Source organism: Anoplopoma fimbria, chromosome 15 (assembly GCF_027596085.1).
Source record: "Anoplopoma fimbria isolate UVic2021 breed Golden Eagle Sablefish chromosome 15, Afim_UVic_2022, whole genome shotgun sequence".
Lineage (NCBI taxonomy): Eukaryota > Metazoa > Chordata > Actinopteri > Perciformes > Anoplopomatidae > Anoplopoma > Anoplopoma fimbria.
The window spans coordinates 9,381,444-9,401,465 of NC_072463.1; the positions used below are offsets into that span (position 1 = coordinate 9,381,444).

Here is a 20,022-nt window from a genome sequence, read left to right on the forward strand (position 1 = left end):
TCAGACGTGCTGGTGTTGCATGACGGCTCTCCCTTTCTCCCCCTCTCCTCTCTATCTCCCCCTCTCCCTCTATCTTTCTCTCTCCCTTTCTCCCCCCCTCTCTCTCTCTCCCCCTCTCCCTCTATCTTTCTCTCTCCCTTTCTCCCCCTCTCTCTGTCTCTCTCTCTCTCCCCTCCCTCTCCTCTCTCTCTCCCTCTCTCTCCCCCTCTCTCTCTCTCTCCCTCTCCTCTCTCCCCCCCTCTCTCCCCCTCTCTCTCTCTCTCCCCCCTCCCTCTCTCTCTCCCCCCCCCTCCCGGCGTACTAAAGGTGACCGCGGAGCCGCGCTCACTGCTCATTGCTTAACGTCTTCACACTGAGCGGCAGCGCGAGGCGGACGGGAAGCTTTGCCGCAGACCTGCTGTGTGTTCCTGCGGGTCCGGTGCGCGTGCCGGCAGAATGCATGTCCCGCTCCATCCAGTGAGCTCTCCGCGCCGATAGGCTGCTGGTCTTGTTCCACCGGAGCTTCGTCTGCTCTCACCTTGCCAGTGACGCTTGGATGTTGATGAAACCTCGCGCATGCGTTGCACTCGGAGTCGTTGTGCAGCCTGAGTTGCTTCCCTGAGACCTTGTGTCAAAGTCGTGGGCCGGATCGGAGTCCGTGATGCGGACTGTGGAGCGCGGACGCTGGGGGTTCTTCTGCCTCCCCCTGCTGGCGTCTGTCGTGTGCGGGGCGCAGAGGTGAGCGCTGGCTGTCATTTCATAAGCAGGCTGATATTTCAGGCCGGCCTGTAACGTGTCCTTGTGTCTGTCCGCAGTGCCAACGAGCCCAGCAACATGTCTTTCGTGAAAGCCACGGTGGACAAGCTGCTGAAGGGCTACGACATCCGTCTGCGGCCTGACTTTGGAGGTAACGTGCACGGTGTCACACGCTGCGTTCATGTGCCTCGCGTGTGCCTCGCGCTTACACTCTGCTGTCATGTCCTTAACAGGCGCGCCTGTGGACGTGGGCATGAGCATAGACATCGCCAGCATCGACATGGTGTCTGAAGTCAACATGGTGAGTTCCCTCCACCTTCTCCTGCAGCGTGAGGCCGCGTGCACGTGACACATGGCGGGCGAGTGTCTCTCCTCTCAGCGCGCTCTGCCTCAGACGGATGGAGAGGAGACAAGTCCGGTTCTCCTCTGTACTCAGTGCAGCACCGCTCCTGAAGGAATCACACGCACACACGCACACCACACGCACGCACACACACGCACACACACACACACACACACACACACACACACACACACACACACACACACACACACACGCACGACCAGTTTTCCGCAATGTGTCAAAGCCAATTCGTATGCATCAAGTACTTCCCTGCGGTGTCCAAACCGTCCGAGGCTGAGAATAACCAGAGAGAGACAGACATGGAGAATTAGATCACGTAGAATCAGAGAGAGGAAGAGAGAGCAGAAAGAGGATGAGAGTGAGGGAGAGAGAGAGAGAAAGATAGAGAGAGCGGAAAGAGAGAGAGAGGGAGAAAGTGAGGGAGAGAGCAGAAAGAAGATGAGAGTGAGGGAGAGAGCAGAAATAAGATGAGAGTGAGGGGGAGAGAGAGAGAGAGCGGAAAGAGAGAGAGAGGGAGAAAGAGAGTGGAAACAGGGTGGGAGAGCCAGAGAGAGGGAGAAACTGAGGGAGAGAGAGGGAGAGAGAAAGAGCGGAAATAGGGTGAGAGAGAGCGGAAAGAGGCTGAGACAGAAGGGGAGAAGGCAAGGCTGTTTGGTGATTTCACACACATATCCGTGTGGCCCGGTATCTGAGAGGGCCAGCTAGCGGCGGGAGTAACTGACTGAAAGAAATAAGACGTCTGTGTGCGTATTTCTGGCCGTTTTCTGGCCTCGGTGCGGTTATTATATAACGGCTGTCAGTGGAAAAGCAGTGTCTACAAAACATGATTTGTCCACTTAATCCAGGGAACAATGCAGCGTCCAGTGTTCTAGCAGAACCAGCTGTGAGAGGTCCACGAGGCTGTCTGCTGTAGGGATTAAGACATTGTCACGTAGACTGCTGAAAATATAGCTTACTAACTTTAAAAAACAATTCTCATTCATTGACTAAAACAGCTGGGCAGTTGCTTTTCAGTTGTTCAGGTATTGATTCTACCAAGTCTTGTTTTGCTTAGTTTGAAAGGTTTTGGTTAAACATTGTCCCCATACTTTTTCTGAATGTCGAGGTAAAATGAAAAATGCCCTTTTCACCCTTTTAGATCAAGTCCTCGGTCATATTGTGCACCTATTTTACAAAAGGCCAAAACATTTCAAATAACCAATTTCTTCATATTTTTTATCACAATCTAAAAAAAAGTCCCTATAAAACAAAAAAGTGTGTGTGTTCAGGTAGCTAGACCCAACAGGTTTCCACCAATAATATCATGACATCCATTATTTTAAAAAAATCTGAAACTTTTGCAGACATGGGTGATGTGTGTGGTGCCACAGCCCTCTGTAGCTCCGAATGGGCAACATTCTAAGCCCACCAACGGTTTAACGATCCAATCAAGGGCAAAGGAATTGATTTAATACCTCTAGGAACTGTACCCCGTTCAATTATTCTGTTTCAAAGTCAAGACGCTAAAGCTCTAACTTCTGTTTTTCTGGGTCATTAAATAAGTTGTCCTGCTCCGTACAGACACAGTAGAATGGTGGTCACTGTAGTTGAACATGTTGTTGTTGTCCTTGTTTTAATGTGGTGTCAACAATCACGATAAGGAATTTTTCAGTTCCTGAAAGTATGTGGAACTTGGATTTAGCAACAGGTCCTGAAAATTGCCCAAGTAGTTCTAGGGACTCATCCTCAAAGTGGGAGCCGAGTGGTGAAAACAAAAGCAGAACTTTTGTCATTGGCTTGCGGGGTGTATTTGCTTTCTTACAATTCCCATTCAAGGTAAAACACATTTACATTCAGCTTTGGAATAACTGTTACAGTGTTCGAGTCATTCACTTTTCTGTCAGAGCCTGAAACTGCAATGTGTAATTTTGTCTCACAAGCTAGGGAATCTGCTTGAACACAGAGATTGCATTCTGTAGATGCAAAACAGTTTCTCAAATATTTTTGTGTAACCTAAAGGTGAAATTGTATCAGACTGTGCTTCAAACTTGTTCAGCATCCCCATGTGTACAACTTTGCTGAATTTGGTTAGCATGGAATATTATACTATCAATATTAATACAAAAGTTATGGCAATTCATATCAAGTAAGATGATGTGAGTTTGTTTTATCTTTTAAAGACAAAATAATTGGAGAAATATCAGGTTTAATGTTTTAACTTTGCTTTAGCACCACCTGAGATGATTCCACTGAATACAGTGGTAGTAAAGAGCAGAAACGTTGAAGCAGTCATAGTTGTGTTAGAAGCAGCAGTATGAGAAGTAGTAGTAGTAGTAGACGGGAGCTGAACCAGAGATCATTGGTTCGCCAAGGTCCTCATAGACTGCCATTATAATTTTGAACACTTAAAATCACTTAAAAATGTTATAAAGAATTAAGAAAAGTAAAAGCATCTCCTGAAAAAAATCTACATTTTAACATTTGAATGTGGTTTCTAGGACAAAAGGTTCAAAGAAGATACGGAGAAGCAATTATAATAACTTGTAAAGGCATTTTGCATGCTGAAAGATAAAGTTAATTGCACCGCATTGCTGAAAATGCAGCAGTTTGAAGTGACTTGCCTGAAAGATGTTAAAGCCCCATAGCATTGAGCTGCACTGGTGAAAAACATGGTAGTTAAAATGTGACACTCACAGAGTTGGAAGTTGAATGCATAAACTAAAGGAAGCCAAGAGCGTAAATTCACTGCTGTTAAGCAGTTTCAAACTCAAATTTGTAGTACTGTAGCAGTAATATCATCAGCAGTAGTTGTAGCAGTAGTAGTAGTAGTAGAAGTAGTGTTAGCAGCGGAAATAGTTGTAGAAGTAGCAACAGCAGTTGCGGTTGCACTTGCAGTAGTAGCATTAGTATAAGTAATAAAAGTAGGAGTAGTTGCACTAGCCTACTGGTAGCAGTAGTAGCAGTATTGGTAGCAATAGTGAAGAATTTGTATCAGTAGCAGTAGTTGTAGTAGCAGTAGCATCAGTGCTAATCGTATGTGTATATCATTTATATATATATATATCATTTATTTTTTCTTATGGCAATTGCAATTGTGTGAGTATCATAAAAGTGGTTTTTCGTTTATGAAAATGTTTTCTTGCCGAACAAAAGGTGTGTCACAAATTTTGGGACACATGTTATCCCTGCAGGACTCTACAAAAAAACAATCCCTCTGGTTCTATTTTACTGATTTCTATCCTTTTTTTCGCTCATCTGTTACCAGTGTTAATAATTTATAGATATACATAAGTATCCTCCACTGGATAACACACTATGTTACTGTTGAGGGAAAATATGATTAGCATTGTTTTGTTAATTGTCAATCAAATGTATCAATGCACAGTACTTTTTTGTAGATTAGATTCTAGTGTAAAACGACCTGCTACAGAGCCGGTTGTCCCAAAAAAGCTCAGTCACCATTAGATCTTGAAGGATGATTTTGAAGTGTCAGGATAGATAATTACAAATAAAAAAATAAGTTAATGCCGCTGTGCCTTGTGTGTAATTCAAAGCACAGCGCCTAAGTTTTCAGAAAGTCCCATTATTAACTCACTAAAAAATTGTAATGTTGTAGTGATTTATTGAGTTGGGGTAACTTAACACACTTTTAGAAACGCTGTCAACAACAAATTTGTACTTATTTGTGCCTTCTTGTCATTTAGCCATTGAATGTAATATGTAATGTTTCCCTTCTTTATGTAAAAAAAATATTTATTCTAATACTGCTGTTTTATAACAATCGCCTGTGCGTTTCTCGGCTTCTTACTCCAGAGGGTGCACGAACAAAATGTACTGAGAAGAGGCAAGAAGACAGAGAGTGTTACTTGCAAAATTACATTATCCAAACTCCACAATGCCACAAGGACTTGGAATTATCTGTAAATTCATATCTCATATTCACGGTCTACTTAATTGCCTTCGTACAATCCCTGTAAAAAAGAAGTAAAGTATGTAATGCATGATGAAGAAACAAAGGTTGAATATCCTGTAAAAAATTTGATTTGACTGGTCAAATATATACGCAAATTAATATTTTGTGGCCCTATTATACTTTTCCACATTTTCCCTCGTCTTTAGTGTGTTATATATATTTGTGTACATGTAAAAGGTCCGTAGAGTGTAAAACCTGAAGTCCACGCCTAAAAGGAGTTAACCCTCCCCTCAGACACACTGCTACTGAGCTGCCTGAAACAGCTCCATTGAATTCTCTCATTCACTTCTGTAACTTTATGAGGTCATAATGTAATGAAAGTCACGTAAAACTCTCTGGCTAGTTTGGCCCGCACTCAAACATAAAATAAAAAGGTAGAGCTAAAGTTCACAACTACCATGGTGTATTGGTTAAGACTGCAGACTGTCAGCTCCGGAGGAAGAGTTTTTTGAAACGTGAAACGTTGACCAATCACAACAGAGCGGGCTAGCTGACCAATCAGGGCAGACTTTGCTTTCTGGAGGGAGGAGCAAGCGCTACAACAGAGCATTTCAGAGAGAGGGTGAGAAGAGGTGCTGCAGTTTATTTTGATGGCCACTTTTACGTGTAATTGAGTATTATTTTGCAAAGTTACTGTACTTTTATTTGAGAACAATTCATGGCTACTCTACCCACCTCTGAGATTACGATATGAGGTTGGAAAGTTTGGCATTGGAGTGGAATTAGAGGAACGTTTGTGGAGAGTTTGAAATGGGAAGGGTTCATCATTGGGGAGCATGAGTAATCTCAGTCTGTTTCATATCAGAATCAGAATCTGAATCAGATGGCAAACCACACTGATAATTCTTGGGTGCAAGTAGCACTAGTTTTATAGTGGCTTTACTGGAAAAGCGAGGGGATCACTGAAAGAAAGATAAACCATTCTCTGGAGACCATTAATATCCACAGCCAACTTCATTAAAATGCAGCCATTTATTTCATGTTATTCCATATTTTAGACCAAAGCTCAAGGGGTAAATGGTAATGGACTGTACTTGTATAGCGCTTTTCTAGTCTTCCGACCACTCAAATTGCTTTTACATTACTAATCATTCACCCATTCACACCCATTCATGCACTGGTGACAGGAGCTACCATGCAAGGTGCCACCTGCCCATCAGGACCCTAACTAACATTCATACACCGCAGGAACAGCCTGCGGTAGCAGCTTGGGGTTAAGTGTCTTGCCCAAGGACACATCGGCATGGACTGCCGGAGCCAGGATCGAACCGCCGATCCTCTGATTGGAGGACAACCTGCTCTCCACTGAGCCACAGCCGCCCCTAGAATTAGAATGATTAGGATTCATCTTCTGGGGACCATAAGTGTTCATACCAGTTTTCATGGCCATCTTTCCAGCAGTGTATCTTTCTTGTTCTGGACCGAAGCGTTGCATCGAAGGATGGACCAACTTATCCCAGGTTAACATAAAGACAAAGAGCCAGGTAGAAGTGGCTGCCTCCTTAAGACTTCCCTGAGGACATTTCTCATGTCACAGTGTGACAAATCAAACAACCTTGTCCCATATATCGACGTGAATCTGGGGGACAAGGCCTACAAGGTATGCTTGTAAAGCTCTACTGAACTTGGCAGTAAGTGGACAGATTACAAGGGGATTTTAAATCATTGTCAGGACCGCATTGGCCTTAGTCATCAGACATGCTGAGCTGTCAGATGCAAGGGAAGCTGGTGAGTTAATGCGACGGTGTTGCGATGCAAGGTTTTGATACACGTCGCCGAGGTCCGGCTCCTTCTCCCAACATGTAGACTGATTGGCTGTGACACTGTTTCTGCCTGGGTGATGCACAGCTCTCCATGCAAAAAGGACACGGCATGCATTCATGTCTAGGGAAACATTGATATTCGTCCTTTATATGTCAAACACTGGCTATCCCAGCATTCCATGCAAAAACAGGTGATGGAGACATTTCTTAAAGTTATATTTGTCCTTGACTTAAAACTGTGCATAATCCGTACTGTGACTTTTTTGAACTGTTACACCCCTAGCATTCATGGTACTTCTGGTGTGATTCAGTAAAAATGAGTATTGATCAAAGTAAAATAAGATGTTATCATAATGTGTTTAAATGTAAGAGATGTGAGCAGAGAGGGCCGAGACAGGATATCATGGCTGTCAACAGAAAGGATAACCATGACACTAAGACTGGGTTCTGTCCAGTTCTGCAGCATCCATCCCCCGTTAATGGGGTCGAGGAGGTTGATCAATCCTCCGTGGAGGAGATAGCAGCAGAACTCCGGGCACCTTATGGAAACTGTAACTGCTGTGTCAACTGCTGTGTCGTCCCCACTCACGACAGGGGGGGTTACTATGTGTATTTAGTTCCCAAAAAGACGGGAGACTTCAGACCCATTTTGTATCTCAACGCATTGCCCGCAAGACAGAGTCTACAACTACAATAGGTCGCCATTCGGCTATTCCCTGGCCACCTGCACCTCCAACAGAAGAGCAACCCCCCTACCACACCAACAAGTGGAGTATCTGGTGGTTTGATGCATGCAGGCTATGACGGTGACGGCGTTGACCGCCATGCAAGTGCTGAGGTTCATAGCAGCTACCCAACCAGTGGTCTCACTGGGGCTGCTTCACATTCAGTGCCTGTAGAGGTGGTCTGCCAACCTTTGCTTGGATGCCGTGAAGCACAAGCAATGCTTGGTTACCATTCACTCATCAGTAGAGAATTACCTACGCTTCTGGGGATCCCAAAAACACCTGTTAAAGGGAATGCTGTTTGGATGAGTGGCCTCCTTCAAAAGTGACATCTGCTTTGACCAGTTCATTGTTGGCATGTTCTATTTAACACCAACCCCCAACAGGCACACTGAGTTGTTTGTGTGCCCCTGGTATGAGGTGGTTGGTTAAGCCTATGCAAGAAACATTTGGCAGGGTGGCATTGTGAGTGCATCTCCCAAGCCAATAGGCAGGCAGGGAAAGACCTCCCACTGTGGTCCACGCATACTCTAACGTCAGGGCATTATACACCTACATGTCCCTGTGTTCCTTGTTGAACTGGGTAACATGGTGAGCAGGGTAACTACTGCTTGACTTTTGACCCCTGCAAGGTTAGGCCATGGCTTTACCCAGTCCTGTTAGGTACTACCTGGGTTGGCTGGGGCCCCCAACTTCTCTGCTTTGGCGTTAAAAAAAAGTAGGTGGGCTGCTGTGATTAACAAATAGTTGTCCTTGGGACACTTAACCCCATCGGTGTGGACTGGATGTTGTTTGAATGTTAGTTAGAGTCTGATGGTGGCACCTTGCATGGTAGCCCTGTCATCATTACATTACATTACATTACAGTCATTTAGCAGACGCTTTTATCCAAAGCGACTTACAATCAGTAGTATATTACATATCATTCACCCATTCACACACTGATGACAGGCTACCATGCAAGGTGCCACCATCAGACTATTAACTAACATTCATTCAACATCCAGTCGATGGCAAGCCTTCGGGAGCAACTTGGGGTTAAGTGTCTTGCCCAAGGACACATCGACTGCCGAAGCCGGGTATCGAACCACCGACGCTCTGATTGGAGAACTACCTTGCTCTCCACTACGCCACAGCCGCCCCCGTCATCAGTGTGTGAATGGGTGGATGATATGTAATGATATGTAATATAAGCTTTGAGCTACTGATTGTAAGTCGCTTTGGATAAAAACGTCTGCTAAATGACCGTAATGTAATGCTTATACAACTTTTCAGTGGGCGAACGCAAACTCATGATTTGAGGAGCGTATTACCCACAGGTCAAGTATAGAGCTAAGCCTGTTTTTTTCACCGGAAAATGTTTGTTAATGATACATCTGGAGATGTACATATTTCATAGTGGATCATTACAAATTGTTTGCTTTGAATAGTATTTTGACATCCATGTTTTTGACCAGTAAAGTTATGGTTTCGTTCCTGTTTCAATTTGTGGTTTATCAACTGCACCAAGCTGATTCATTTTAGGCTATCTAACTGTAGGTGGCTGTCTTAATTGAATAAGTTGAAGGTACAAAGTGTAATATTTAGGAGGATCTTTTAATTATTGTGATTTATTTTGTGTATAATAACCTTAAAATAAGAATAGTTGTGTTGCTTTAGAATGAGCAGTTTATGCATTTACATGAGGAGCTGGTCATCTTCGGGGAGCCAGCCACCATGTTTCTACAGTAGACCATAATGGATAAACCACAAAGTGGCTCTAGATAGTGCCATTTTTTTCCAAGTGTGTAGGAGAATTACCTACTTTATATTTGGCACACAGGATAAGTTTCCATCGGTGGCAGTCTGCAACCTCACCTCTAAATGCTGCCAAATCCTAGCCATTTGACGTTAGAACTCCTGTTGAATAAAACACGAGAAGCAGATGGCAGAAGTCAATGTTTTTTAATGACGGTTAAGCTGTACATATTTTTTCTAATGATTTCTAATGATTTTCGATATAGAGAAATATCAGGTCTATCCAGCCTTGTGACTTTGGGATTCTACACAACAGAATTATCTTGGTGTACTGGTCACATCCAGGGCTTTGGACTCTGTTTGTAGCTGAACTCTAGCAGAACAGTTTGAAATATGTTTTGTTTCTGATGAGGAAAAGTACATTTGTTATCATGACAACCACAATAAATTGGTCTGAATAAGCGTCACAGTGTACTTCGTTGAGATTTTTGAGCATGTCTTTGCATGAACTCTATGAGTGTGGTGTGTTTTAAGAACAAATCTTCTGATAAACAACACTGCCCAAGAGGCTGTAGAAAGCTTGCTGCTGCCAAAATCAATCAATAGCATCAGCATACAAGCAATAAGCAGCTTATCAGATGGTAATGAAAATGCTTGCCTTCAGTCCCATCAACATCGATCTACATTAAACTGACATCCAACTAATAAGATTACATAGTAATGGATCTGGTTGTTTTGTCTATTAGTAGTCATTTAATTCATCTTAATTCCAGCCAGTCCCTAGCCACTGAATGATTTGGAGTGTTTTTACATCAACCAAGCTGGTATACTGCTCTCTAAATCTGATAAAATTCATACTGAACTAGACTGAAAAACATGTAATCCTGCAGTATACTTGACAAGATTTAAGCAACATATAATTACTAATTTCCAAATTTGCTGACTTTATTGTGGAGGAGGTCGGGTTAGTCGGATGGGTTTAATAGGGATGTACCGAATAGTTCGAATCTTTGAAGCTGTGTTTGAAAGATGCATGATTGTCCATAGATGTTGGATTTAAATGTGCATTGATATAATGTATATTGTAAATTCAAGATACAGTGGGTACGGAAAGTATTCAGACCCCTTTAAATTTTTCACCCTTTGTTTCATTGCAGCATTTGCTAAAATCAAAAAAGTTCATTTTTTTTCGCATTAATGTACACTCAGCAACCCATCTTGACAGAAAAAACCAGAAATGTAGAAATTATTGCAAATTTATTAAAAAAGAAAAACTGAAATATCACATGGTCATAAGTATTCAGACCCTTTGCTCAGTATTGAGTAGAAGCACCCTTTTGAGCTAGTACAGCCATGAGTCTTCTTGGGAATGATGCAACAAGTTTCTCACACCTGGATTTGGGGATCCTCTGCCATTCTTCCTTGCAGATCCTCTCCAGTTCTGTCAGGTTGGATGGTGAACGTTGGTGGACAGCCATTTTCAGGTCTCTCCAGAGATGCTCAATTGGGTTTAGGTCAGGGCTCTGGCTGGGCCAGTCAAGAATGGTCACAGACTTGTTCCGAAGCCACTCCTTTGTTATTTTAGCTGTGTGCTTCGGGTCATTGTCTTGTTGGAAGGTGAACCTTCGGCCCAGTCTGAGGTCCTGAGCACTCTGGAGGAGGTTTTCTTCCAGGATATCTCTGTACTTGGCCGCATTCATCTTTCCTTCAATTGCAACCAGTCGTCCTGTCCCTGCAGCTGAAAAACACCCCCATAGCATGATGCTGCCACCACCATGTTTCACTGTTGGGATTGTATTGGGCAGGTGATGAGCAGTGCCTGGTTTTCTCCACACATACCGCTTAGAATTAACGCCAAAAGTTCAATCTTGGTCTCATCAGACCAGAGAATCTTATTTCTCATAGTTTGGGAGTCCTCCATGTGTTTTTTGGCAAACTCTATGCGGGCTTTCATATGTCTTGCACTGAGGAGAGGCTTCCGTCGGGCCACTCTGCCATAAAGCCCCGACTGGTGGAGGGCTGCAGTGATAGTTGACTTTGTGGAACTTTCTCCCATCTCCCTACTGCATCTCTGGAGCTCAGCCACAGTGATCTTTGGGTTCTTCTTTACCTCTCTCACCAAGGCTCTTCTCCCACGATTGCTCAGTTTGGCTGGACGGCCAGGTCTAGGAAGAGTTCTGGTCATCCCATACTTCTTCCATTTAAGGATTATGGAGGCCACTGTGCTCTTAGGAACCTTGAGTGCTGCAGAAATTCTTTTGTAACCTTGGCCAGATCTGTGCCTTGCCACAATTCTGTCTCTGAGCTCCTTGGGCAGTTCCTTCGACCTCATGATTCTCATTTGTTCTGACATGCACTGTGAGCTGTAAGGTCTTATATAGACAGGTGTGTGCCTTTCCTAATCAAGTCCAATCAGTTTAATTAAACACAGCTGGACTCCAATGAAGGAGTAGAACCATCTCAAGGAGGATCAGAAGAAATGGACAGCATGTGAGTTAAATATGAGTGTCACAGCAAAGGGTCTGAATACTTATGACCATGTGATATTTCAGTTTTTCTTTTTTAATAAATTTGCAAAAATTTCTACATTTCTGTTTTTTTCTGTCAAGATGGGTTGCTGAGTGTACATTAATGCGAAAAAAAATGAACTTTTTCGATTTTAGCAAATGGCTGCAATGAAACAAAGAGTGAAAAATTTAAAGGGGTCTGAATACTTTCCGTACCCACTGTATATTAGGTTTACATATAGATGCATATCATATATATTTTTATATAAATAGCATTGACTTGGATTGAAGTTAGTTCAATGTAGGAACAAAAAATTGCTTGGATGTAGTTAAACTACTTTTGCCATGTTGCTGTAGTTTAGCTTCCCAAATTTTTCTGGGGAGTAGCTTCAGTGTTACTCAACACATTGTTATGTGTTATGATATGTCTAAAAATCTCATATAATGAGTGTTTTGGAATGCTGTGCTAATGCACAAGGGAGAGAAATGCGATTTTTATTTTTCTTCCTCTATTTACAATTATTGCAGTTTAAGAGGCATGAAGTCATATCCTTGTAATGCAGCCTGATTTATGTGTATAGTCATTTTATGTATATTTTGCATATTACTGTATATGGTTGAAATGAATGTATATATGTTATTCTTCATTCAGTTGTATTGGTAATTATTTCTCATTTTATAAACCACAGCCAGACATAATTACCCAGCTGTTATTGCATGACTACTGGAATACCTGCATATGTTACTTCAAGAGGAAGAAGTAAACAGCATATTCACCTGCTCTCAGCTCTTTATTTCATGCTTTGGAGATGTGGCCTTGAGTGGTATTCTGGCTGACACAGCAGTATGAACCTAGTGACAAACACAAACCTAGTGCCCAGACTGAGCATATCCACTACAAGCTAAGACAAAGGTATTTGTCATTGTTAAACAGGCCCTAATATGCTATTTTCCAGGTACATATTTTTATCTCAAGTTACAGTTACAACATGTTTACATGCGTTAATGCTCATAGTCCGCCTTGTTTTTCTCATCCTGGCTGTCCTGCAGCACCTCTTCTCACCCTCTCTCTGAAATGCTCCGTTGTAGCGCTTGCTCCTCCCTCCAGAAAGCAAAGTCTGCCCTGATTGGTCAACTAGCCCGCTCTGTTGTGATTGTTCAATGTTTCACATTTCAAAAAACTCTTCCTCCGGAGCTTCAGCTCCGTCTCTCTCTTTTGTTGTTTAAGGGCGGGCCAAACTAGTCGGAAGGAGTTTTACGTCACTTCCGTAACATTATGACCTCATAAAGTTACAGAAGTGAAGGAGAGAATTCAATGGAGCCATTTCAGGCAGTTCAGGAGCAGTGATTCTGCGGGGGAGGGTAACTCCTTTTAGGCATGGACAGGTTTTACACTATTAGACTATTATTGGTCTGCAAAATAGGAGACTGACTATCCACAGTTATGTGCATTCATGTAGCATATTCATTTGAATTTCAGACTACTATTCAGTGTGCGAAATACGGATTACTTAAGTACTTGATTTACACTTCAGTGGTAGCAAAATTTGGGGGGGTCTCTTAAATCATAGGACAATTATTTGTCACGTGCAATTGTCACTAAAATATATTTTAAAAGCTTACAATGCCTCGCATTTTTCACTTAGAATAAGCCAAGCTAAGGACTGTATATTGGGTTCGAGCGTGTGCATGCGTGTGTTGTCCGTATTATGTTGCAATGTGTAGTTGTTGTGTAGTGTAGTTTGTGTAAGTGGACTTATTGTTAATGATATTCGCCTTGGTAATGCATGTGCAAAGTGTGTACAGCCCAGTTGCCTGGCTTTCATCCATTAAGTATTTTGTATTGAGTTTTGAGTCTGTGTAGGTCTTCAATGTAAACTGTAGCTTTGGGGAACTGCCACCAGGTATTTTGCACACTGATATTACCAAAATAGAATGAATGCATTCAAACAAATTCATACATACACATACATACACAGCAACTTGTGGCAACCTTTACACATCCCTTTGCCCCAACTAGGCCACCCCAATGAAAAATACTTAAAACTGTGTGAAATACAAAAACAAAGAAATTTCAGAAAGTGATGTAGTGAAGGCTTGGTATACACAAATTAAAAAAACACATTCTCACACCCCTCTAGTGGTATCTAGACATGCATATAATTATGCTTTTATCTGCCAAGATTTATCTGTCTCTGAGTTTTCTGCCTCCACCCCAACACTGCTGGATAATTGTTGCTGTCTGCAGGATTGACATTTGAAAAGTACAACTGCAAAATCTATTTTCAGAAACATTGTTGCTTTTTCTCCGGATAAACCATAGACTTCACTGCCAAAGGCGATGACATTTTTTTCAGGGGATAGTAGATCCTAGGAAAAATGTTGGCAGTGTGTTTGGGTGAAGGCAAAAATCTCAGACACAATTTTAAACCCTGGACAAATACAGTCAGTTGTTCGTTGATGGCATTAGGAAATCCTCTAATGAAGCATTAGGGGATTTCCATATTTACCCCCCAAAAAACTGGGACCTTTATTTACCTCAACTGCAGGCTGTTATTTGAAGCAGGCTTATATTAGATGCTGACCTTTATTTCAAATTACCCTTTGTTAATAAGTGTAATATTTTACCATGAAGCATCGTTATTGTTTTCCCTATTGAAGAATTTATGCCTTATGCGGTTTATTCATAGTAAACACTTATTGTAACTATCCAAATTAAAAGCATGGTAGCGTTTCAAAGGACAGAATCCCTACATTTTTCATAGGGAAAAATGTATAGGCATGCCATATTCAATAACAGCTGGTCGGTATTAAGTGAAGTAGATCAGAATGAATGAATCAAACGTCACCATTGTCAGTTTTAACCCTGTATATTTATTGGGTACATTTATAGTAAATGCAGGTATAATCGCTGGTATATCGTTTGTTAAAATTAGCTCAACAGCCAAATTTTGTAAATAATAACTTGTTAGGGTATGCCCAAAACCGGATTTATTGATAACTTCCGCTTACAAGCATTAACAAGATAAAAACAAGTTAACATAAGCATTCATGCAGAGCCATGTAAAACTACACATATGATTAATCTAACTTTGGTGTAATATGGCCAGTCATATAGCAAAGTGTAAATATGCTTAGATGCGGAAGTTCAACATAAAGTATAATGATTAGATGTATTCTTATAAAATAGAAAATACTTTACTCATCGCCTTGGGGAAATGATGGAGTGTACGACATTTTTTGTCATTCAGCTGCAATGTAAAACACATTTGGGATCAAATAACAAATAGCTTGAATATGAAAATGTTTGAATAGGTAAGAAGGCTTGCTTTCATATCTTAAAATCCGCCATAACCTAAAGGTACCGGTATCAAAGTGACCTAAGGCAATGCATCCAGTCTGCGGAACTGTAGGCGTGCTACTGCAAAATGTCACGCTGCAATACTGCTCAAGAAGCTGACACTCATGAGTAAGGAGCCTTTATGTACCGAGCCCTGACTGAAGCAAAATGCAAGGGAATATAATTGTGCAGCAGTAAGTATGTTTTTAAACTTATGTAATTAACTGGGCTTTAACAACAATAGTTTTATGGCCACTCAAGGGGGGCTCCTGAAGCGACTCATTCCCCATAGACACCCATATTAAAATTGCCCAAATAAGAACAGAAATAAGCATGGATAAACATAAATTTACAACTATGTACAAAAAACTGTTTTGGACTCAACAGTAAAATCCCCTATTAATGACATCTGTACAGGGGTATTTTTAAACTCACCAGTTTAGGCTTAAATTTAGGCATAATTGAAAGTGTTGTCACTTTGAGTAATAGGCGATTGCCTTACCAGGTTGCTAGCTGCTAATTGTCTTCTCTGCTGCGGCTATGCGTGACATCATTTAGACTATATCCATATTTTATACAATCTGCATTATTGAGCTGTTTTTATAAACTTTCGTGAGCTGCACAGCTGATGCAAATTAAACATCTAGAACAAGTCAGTGCTTCTTGACTTGTTATTATCTTATGCTCTACGCAAATATAAATCCTCAGCAACATTTGCAAATTTTTGCCAACGATGACTGCATAATTGCTGCTGTGAGAGACAGTTGTTACCACATATAAGCAAAACATATTTTGCTGACTGGCCAAAAGTATACCCTTTGATGTCCTTACCTTATTTAGAATCACTATTAGATGTTGTAAAGAAGCATGCTCCTTTCCTGTGGAGAGCGACTGTGGAGTGTGGCTTCTTGAACGTTACTGCAACGAAAGGAAGCTAGATCCCCTGTCCTGTGCAGTTGGGTCTTTTTGTTCCTTTTTGCAATGTTTGGTGGGACGGCTGTCTCATGCCACTGTTAAAGTTTATGCAGGAGCCATCTCTTCCTACCATAAGGATTCGGGTGACAGACCAGTCAGCGCACACTTTACATGCAGCGGGGCCCTGTTGGATGGGGTGGATGTGGGACACATTTACAGCGGCATCCTGGTCAGTGCCTTGTCCGTTCATACAGTTCTATGTTTTGGACCTGTTGGGCTCCTTTTCAGGGTCTGTGCTCAAGAATGGGGAGGGACACTGCAGAACTGAAGAGAATAAGCCAGTCTCAGAATCTTGTCGATCAATTCTGTTAACCCGCAGTTGCATCACCTCTCCCTGTAAAACTGTGTTAGAGAACCATCGGCCAGCTTTGCAAAGCAGCTAGAAAGCTGTGACGTCCAGGCCCTCCTTAAAAGGCCGAACCGGTGATGAGGTCCATGAACGAACTCCGGCTTGCCAGTTAATGCAGCATCAGAAATCATGCCACTGTGTGTCATCCCTGACTTCTCCCTTGTAGAGATGAGTGAGTGGCAGATGACGGTTGAGCTGTGATTTCTCCTTCTCCAGCCGTCTAAAGTGCTGAGAGACAGAGGAAGTAGGTGATGATGGGGTAGAAGAAAGCTACAGTGAGCATCAGCACAAACCAGCTGCTGTGTTGACAGTGAGACCATCGGACAGAAAAAAACCTTGCAGAGAAGCCTACAATGACAGAAGCTGTAGTTTGAAATTTTACTGTCCAAGTAAAATACTCTTTTGTTTGCAAAAAAAACACTGATTGTATAGTCTATGAGTAGAAGTCTATGAGAAAATGATTCAACTTCTCTCTTGATTTATTCCCTCAGTAAACATTGTAAACATGAGTTTATACAATACAGCATGATGTTCATTTAGTAAATCATGGTCCATTTAAAGTGCAGGGTATGCTTTAGGGCGGGGCCACCTTGTGATAGACAGGTCGCTACCACAGTGCTGTTTCTGGTCTAAGACTTCTCAGTGTCTTTGTCTCAGAACTTTAACCATTTAGCAGTGAATTTTCAGTTTACTAAAGTTGATTGTAAGATTTTTGGTTGCGTAAAAGTGTCTTATTCAGCTTTTGGTTGAACTTAGCTCCCCCCTTGTGTCACCTCTAGTTGCAAAAATGAAAAGATGGTGACAGCCAAAACACAACACACAAAAGAGCGTGATCGTAAAAATTACTAACTTACAAACCAGTGGGTGACATCACAGTGACTACGGCCTCTTCTTGTAGGCTTCTCATTCAAAACTGTCTGCAAATGTTGTAAATAAAGAATCACATTTCAACCACACTTCAATCCACACTTTTCTTCCAACCTGAATGATATTGAAAAAAATCCTCGTACTGATACTGCAGGTTAGTATTTAATAGTTATTTATATATATATATAGTCATGGATAATAATAGCTTTTTTAAAAACTAACAGTTTCGTTGTACAAGAACGTAATTTAAATGATAGCATGTAAATTACTTTTTGATACTTTATCCTCAAAAACTTTGTGTGTTCATTGATGTCTAAAAGAGCCGCAGCAGCATAAAAGATCAGTTTCTCTTATAGTGATAAGGGCAGAACGTAAAGTAACCAAGCAGGGAAAAAAGTGCGCAGACTGAGTGGTAGAGCGGTAGATACAGCGAGTCATCATCTTATCAGAAGTTTGGCGGTTCGATCCCCAGCTCCTCCTCCAGTCTATGGGTACAGCTCAAGTCTCTTAATTGCATTCTCGTTTTCCCTCACCATGCGAGGAGAGAGGAAACGAGGAAATGTGTTTTAAGAGAAATGAGTCTGTTTCTGATGATGGCACCGCTGATCAGCTGTCAGTCGGCTTTAATGGCCGGAGAGACTTTTGATTTTGAGTCTGCACACATGATCACTGTACTAATATTAATAATGAAACAAAGTAATCATCACTGTACTAATATTAATAATGACACAAAGTAAGCATCACTGTACTAATATTAATAATGACACAAAGTAATCATCACTGCCAGAGTAGAGATGTATTCCTCTCTGCAGCCTGTTACCTGTTTAACAAACTGCACTGAGTATTTATACTGTGTTCTGTGTATTTATACTGTGATCTATGTATTTATACTGTGTTCTGTGTATTTATACTGTGTTCTGTGTCCTGCTCATAAGCGCAGGACCGATTTCTACCGGCGGAATGCGTTTGTCTTATTTATTAATTATTAACGTCTGTATGTTTTTAAATTTGGATTGTTAAATAATTATTAAATAATCCAGAATATGATTATGGTTTCTCCTAAACACTGGAATTAATTTATTAGGCTCAATGTTTCGGGGTAAATTGGAATTACATAACTCATCAAACCGACACTCAGGAATTATTAGCCTCATATGAATGAATGGAAATGAAGATACATTATGTAAAAAGTGTTTCTACTGACATACAGACAGACTCTCCAACTCTCTAACTCTCTCTCTAACTTCTCAATCTGTGATCTGTCATCACTCTGGTATGAAACTCCAGTGATGATGAGCTATATCAGATCAGTACGGTCGGCTGCAGCGTCCAATCAAATAACTGATGAACAATGAGGGGGCGTGCCAGCCCTCAAAACACTTCCTGGAAGGATGCTCTTGTGCATCCTCGCTCATGGCTCCTCAGAGATCCCTCATCGCACCTCGATCCTCGCTCCTCAGAGCCAAAATAAGAGCTTAGGGACGGCCGTCAATATGGCGGCGCAGAACGACTTCCGGTTCAATCGAGGAGCGAGGAGACGACAAATACGAGACTTGGGATGTACCCCATATGTCAAAGTGTCCTTGGGCAAGATACTAAAGCCAAATTGCTTCTGAAGGCTGTGCAATCGCTTTGTGAATGTGCGTGATGTTTAGATCAAGGTGTGCCGATGGCACCTTGTATGGCAGCCTCTGCCATGTGTGTGTGAACTGGTGAATGTTGACATGTAGTGTACAGCGTTACGAGTAGTTTGAAGACTAGAAAGGAGCTTTATAAAAAGTCCATTTACCATCCATTACCAAAAAACCTAAACATGATACAGGATAAGTGTTAAATTCATATAGTCTATCTGTATTCACTTTAATTTTGTTTCATGTATGTATCAATTTGTTTTTATTTGTCTAACTTCACGCAACAAGCCTGTGAATAAAAAGTTACAGACAACACAACCGCAACCAGAGGGCTGATTTGTTGTAAATCATGAGGTTGGGAGACTAGATGGTGTGTGTAACTTGATAAAGAGCTAAATTGATCTATCCATTGCATAGTCAAATCATTAAAATAATTACAGAGTTATAACAATAAGTTGGTGAGGTCTATGAGTTAAAAAAAATGCTAAATGACACAAAGTAAATCTGCTGTGTTGTTTACAACCTCTAAAACCCATAGAGGATCTGAATAGGGCCAATATGTTACCAGTGCTATTACCCATCTTGTAAGAGTAGTGTCATAGTTAAAATAAATGCTCCTGACACTGTTGAAGGTTGTGTTGTGAGACAATATGCCGTAGGGGTCTAACGTAAAATATGATTCTACCAACATGAGGTGTTGCACTAAAAACCTATACATTACTCCATTCACTGTAAAGGAGGGTGGAGTGATTAGCTAACCATGTTGCTCCTGCTGCTGTTCCATGTGGTGTAGAGTCTGGAGGTGTTGATGATGATATATCGTCCTACAATCAGAACGTTGCGGTAGGCAATAATAATCTAGGCCGCCGTCATTATGGGGCGGTTAAATCAATAGGGGGCAGATTCATCCTTTGGCAGAGGTGATATGAGTCGTATACATATCAAAGACATGACAGCTCCTAATGCTTCTCTTAAGGTCCTGGTGTTAGAGACAACAGTCTTGATAATCTTGAGGCAGTGCCTAACAGAGTCAGAGACAGGATGTCTGCTGTAAGGAAAATTGCTAACTGCGTTTTC

At 41.6% G+C, this 20,022-nt stretch overlaps 1 protein-coding gene across 2 annotated transcripts in view; it reads left to right on the plus strand.

Moving 5' to 3' along the window:
- The first annotated feature begins 544 nt into the window (after positions 1-544).
- gabrb1 (gamma-aminobutyric acid type A receptor subunit beta1) overlaps positions 545-20,022 on the plus strand; it is a 71,964-nt gene continuing 52,486 nt past the window's right edge. For both annotated transcript variants that reach the window (XM_054613342.1, XM_054613343.1), the window contains exons 1-3: positions 545-717; positions 795-886; positions 969-1,036. In XM_054613342.1, coding sequence (XP_054469317.1) covers positions 641-717; positions 795-886; positions 969-1,036 — 237 coding nt within the window. In that variant the 5' untranslated portion in view covers positions 545-640. The remainder of the gene's footprint in view (positions 718-794; positions 887-968; positions 1,037-20,022) is intronic.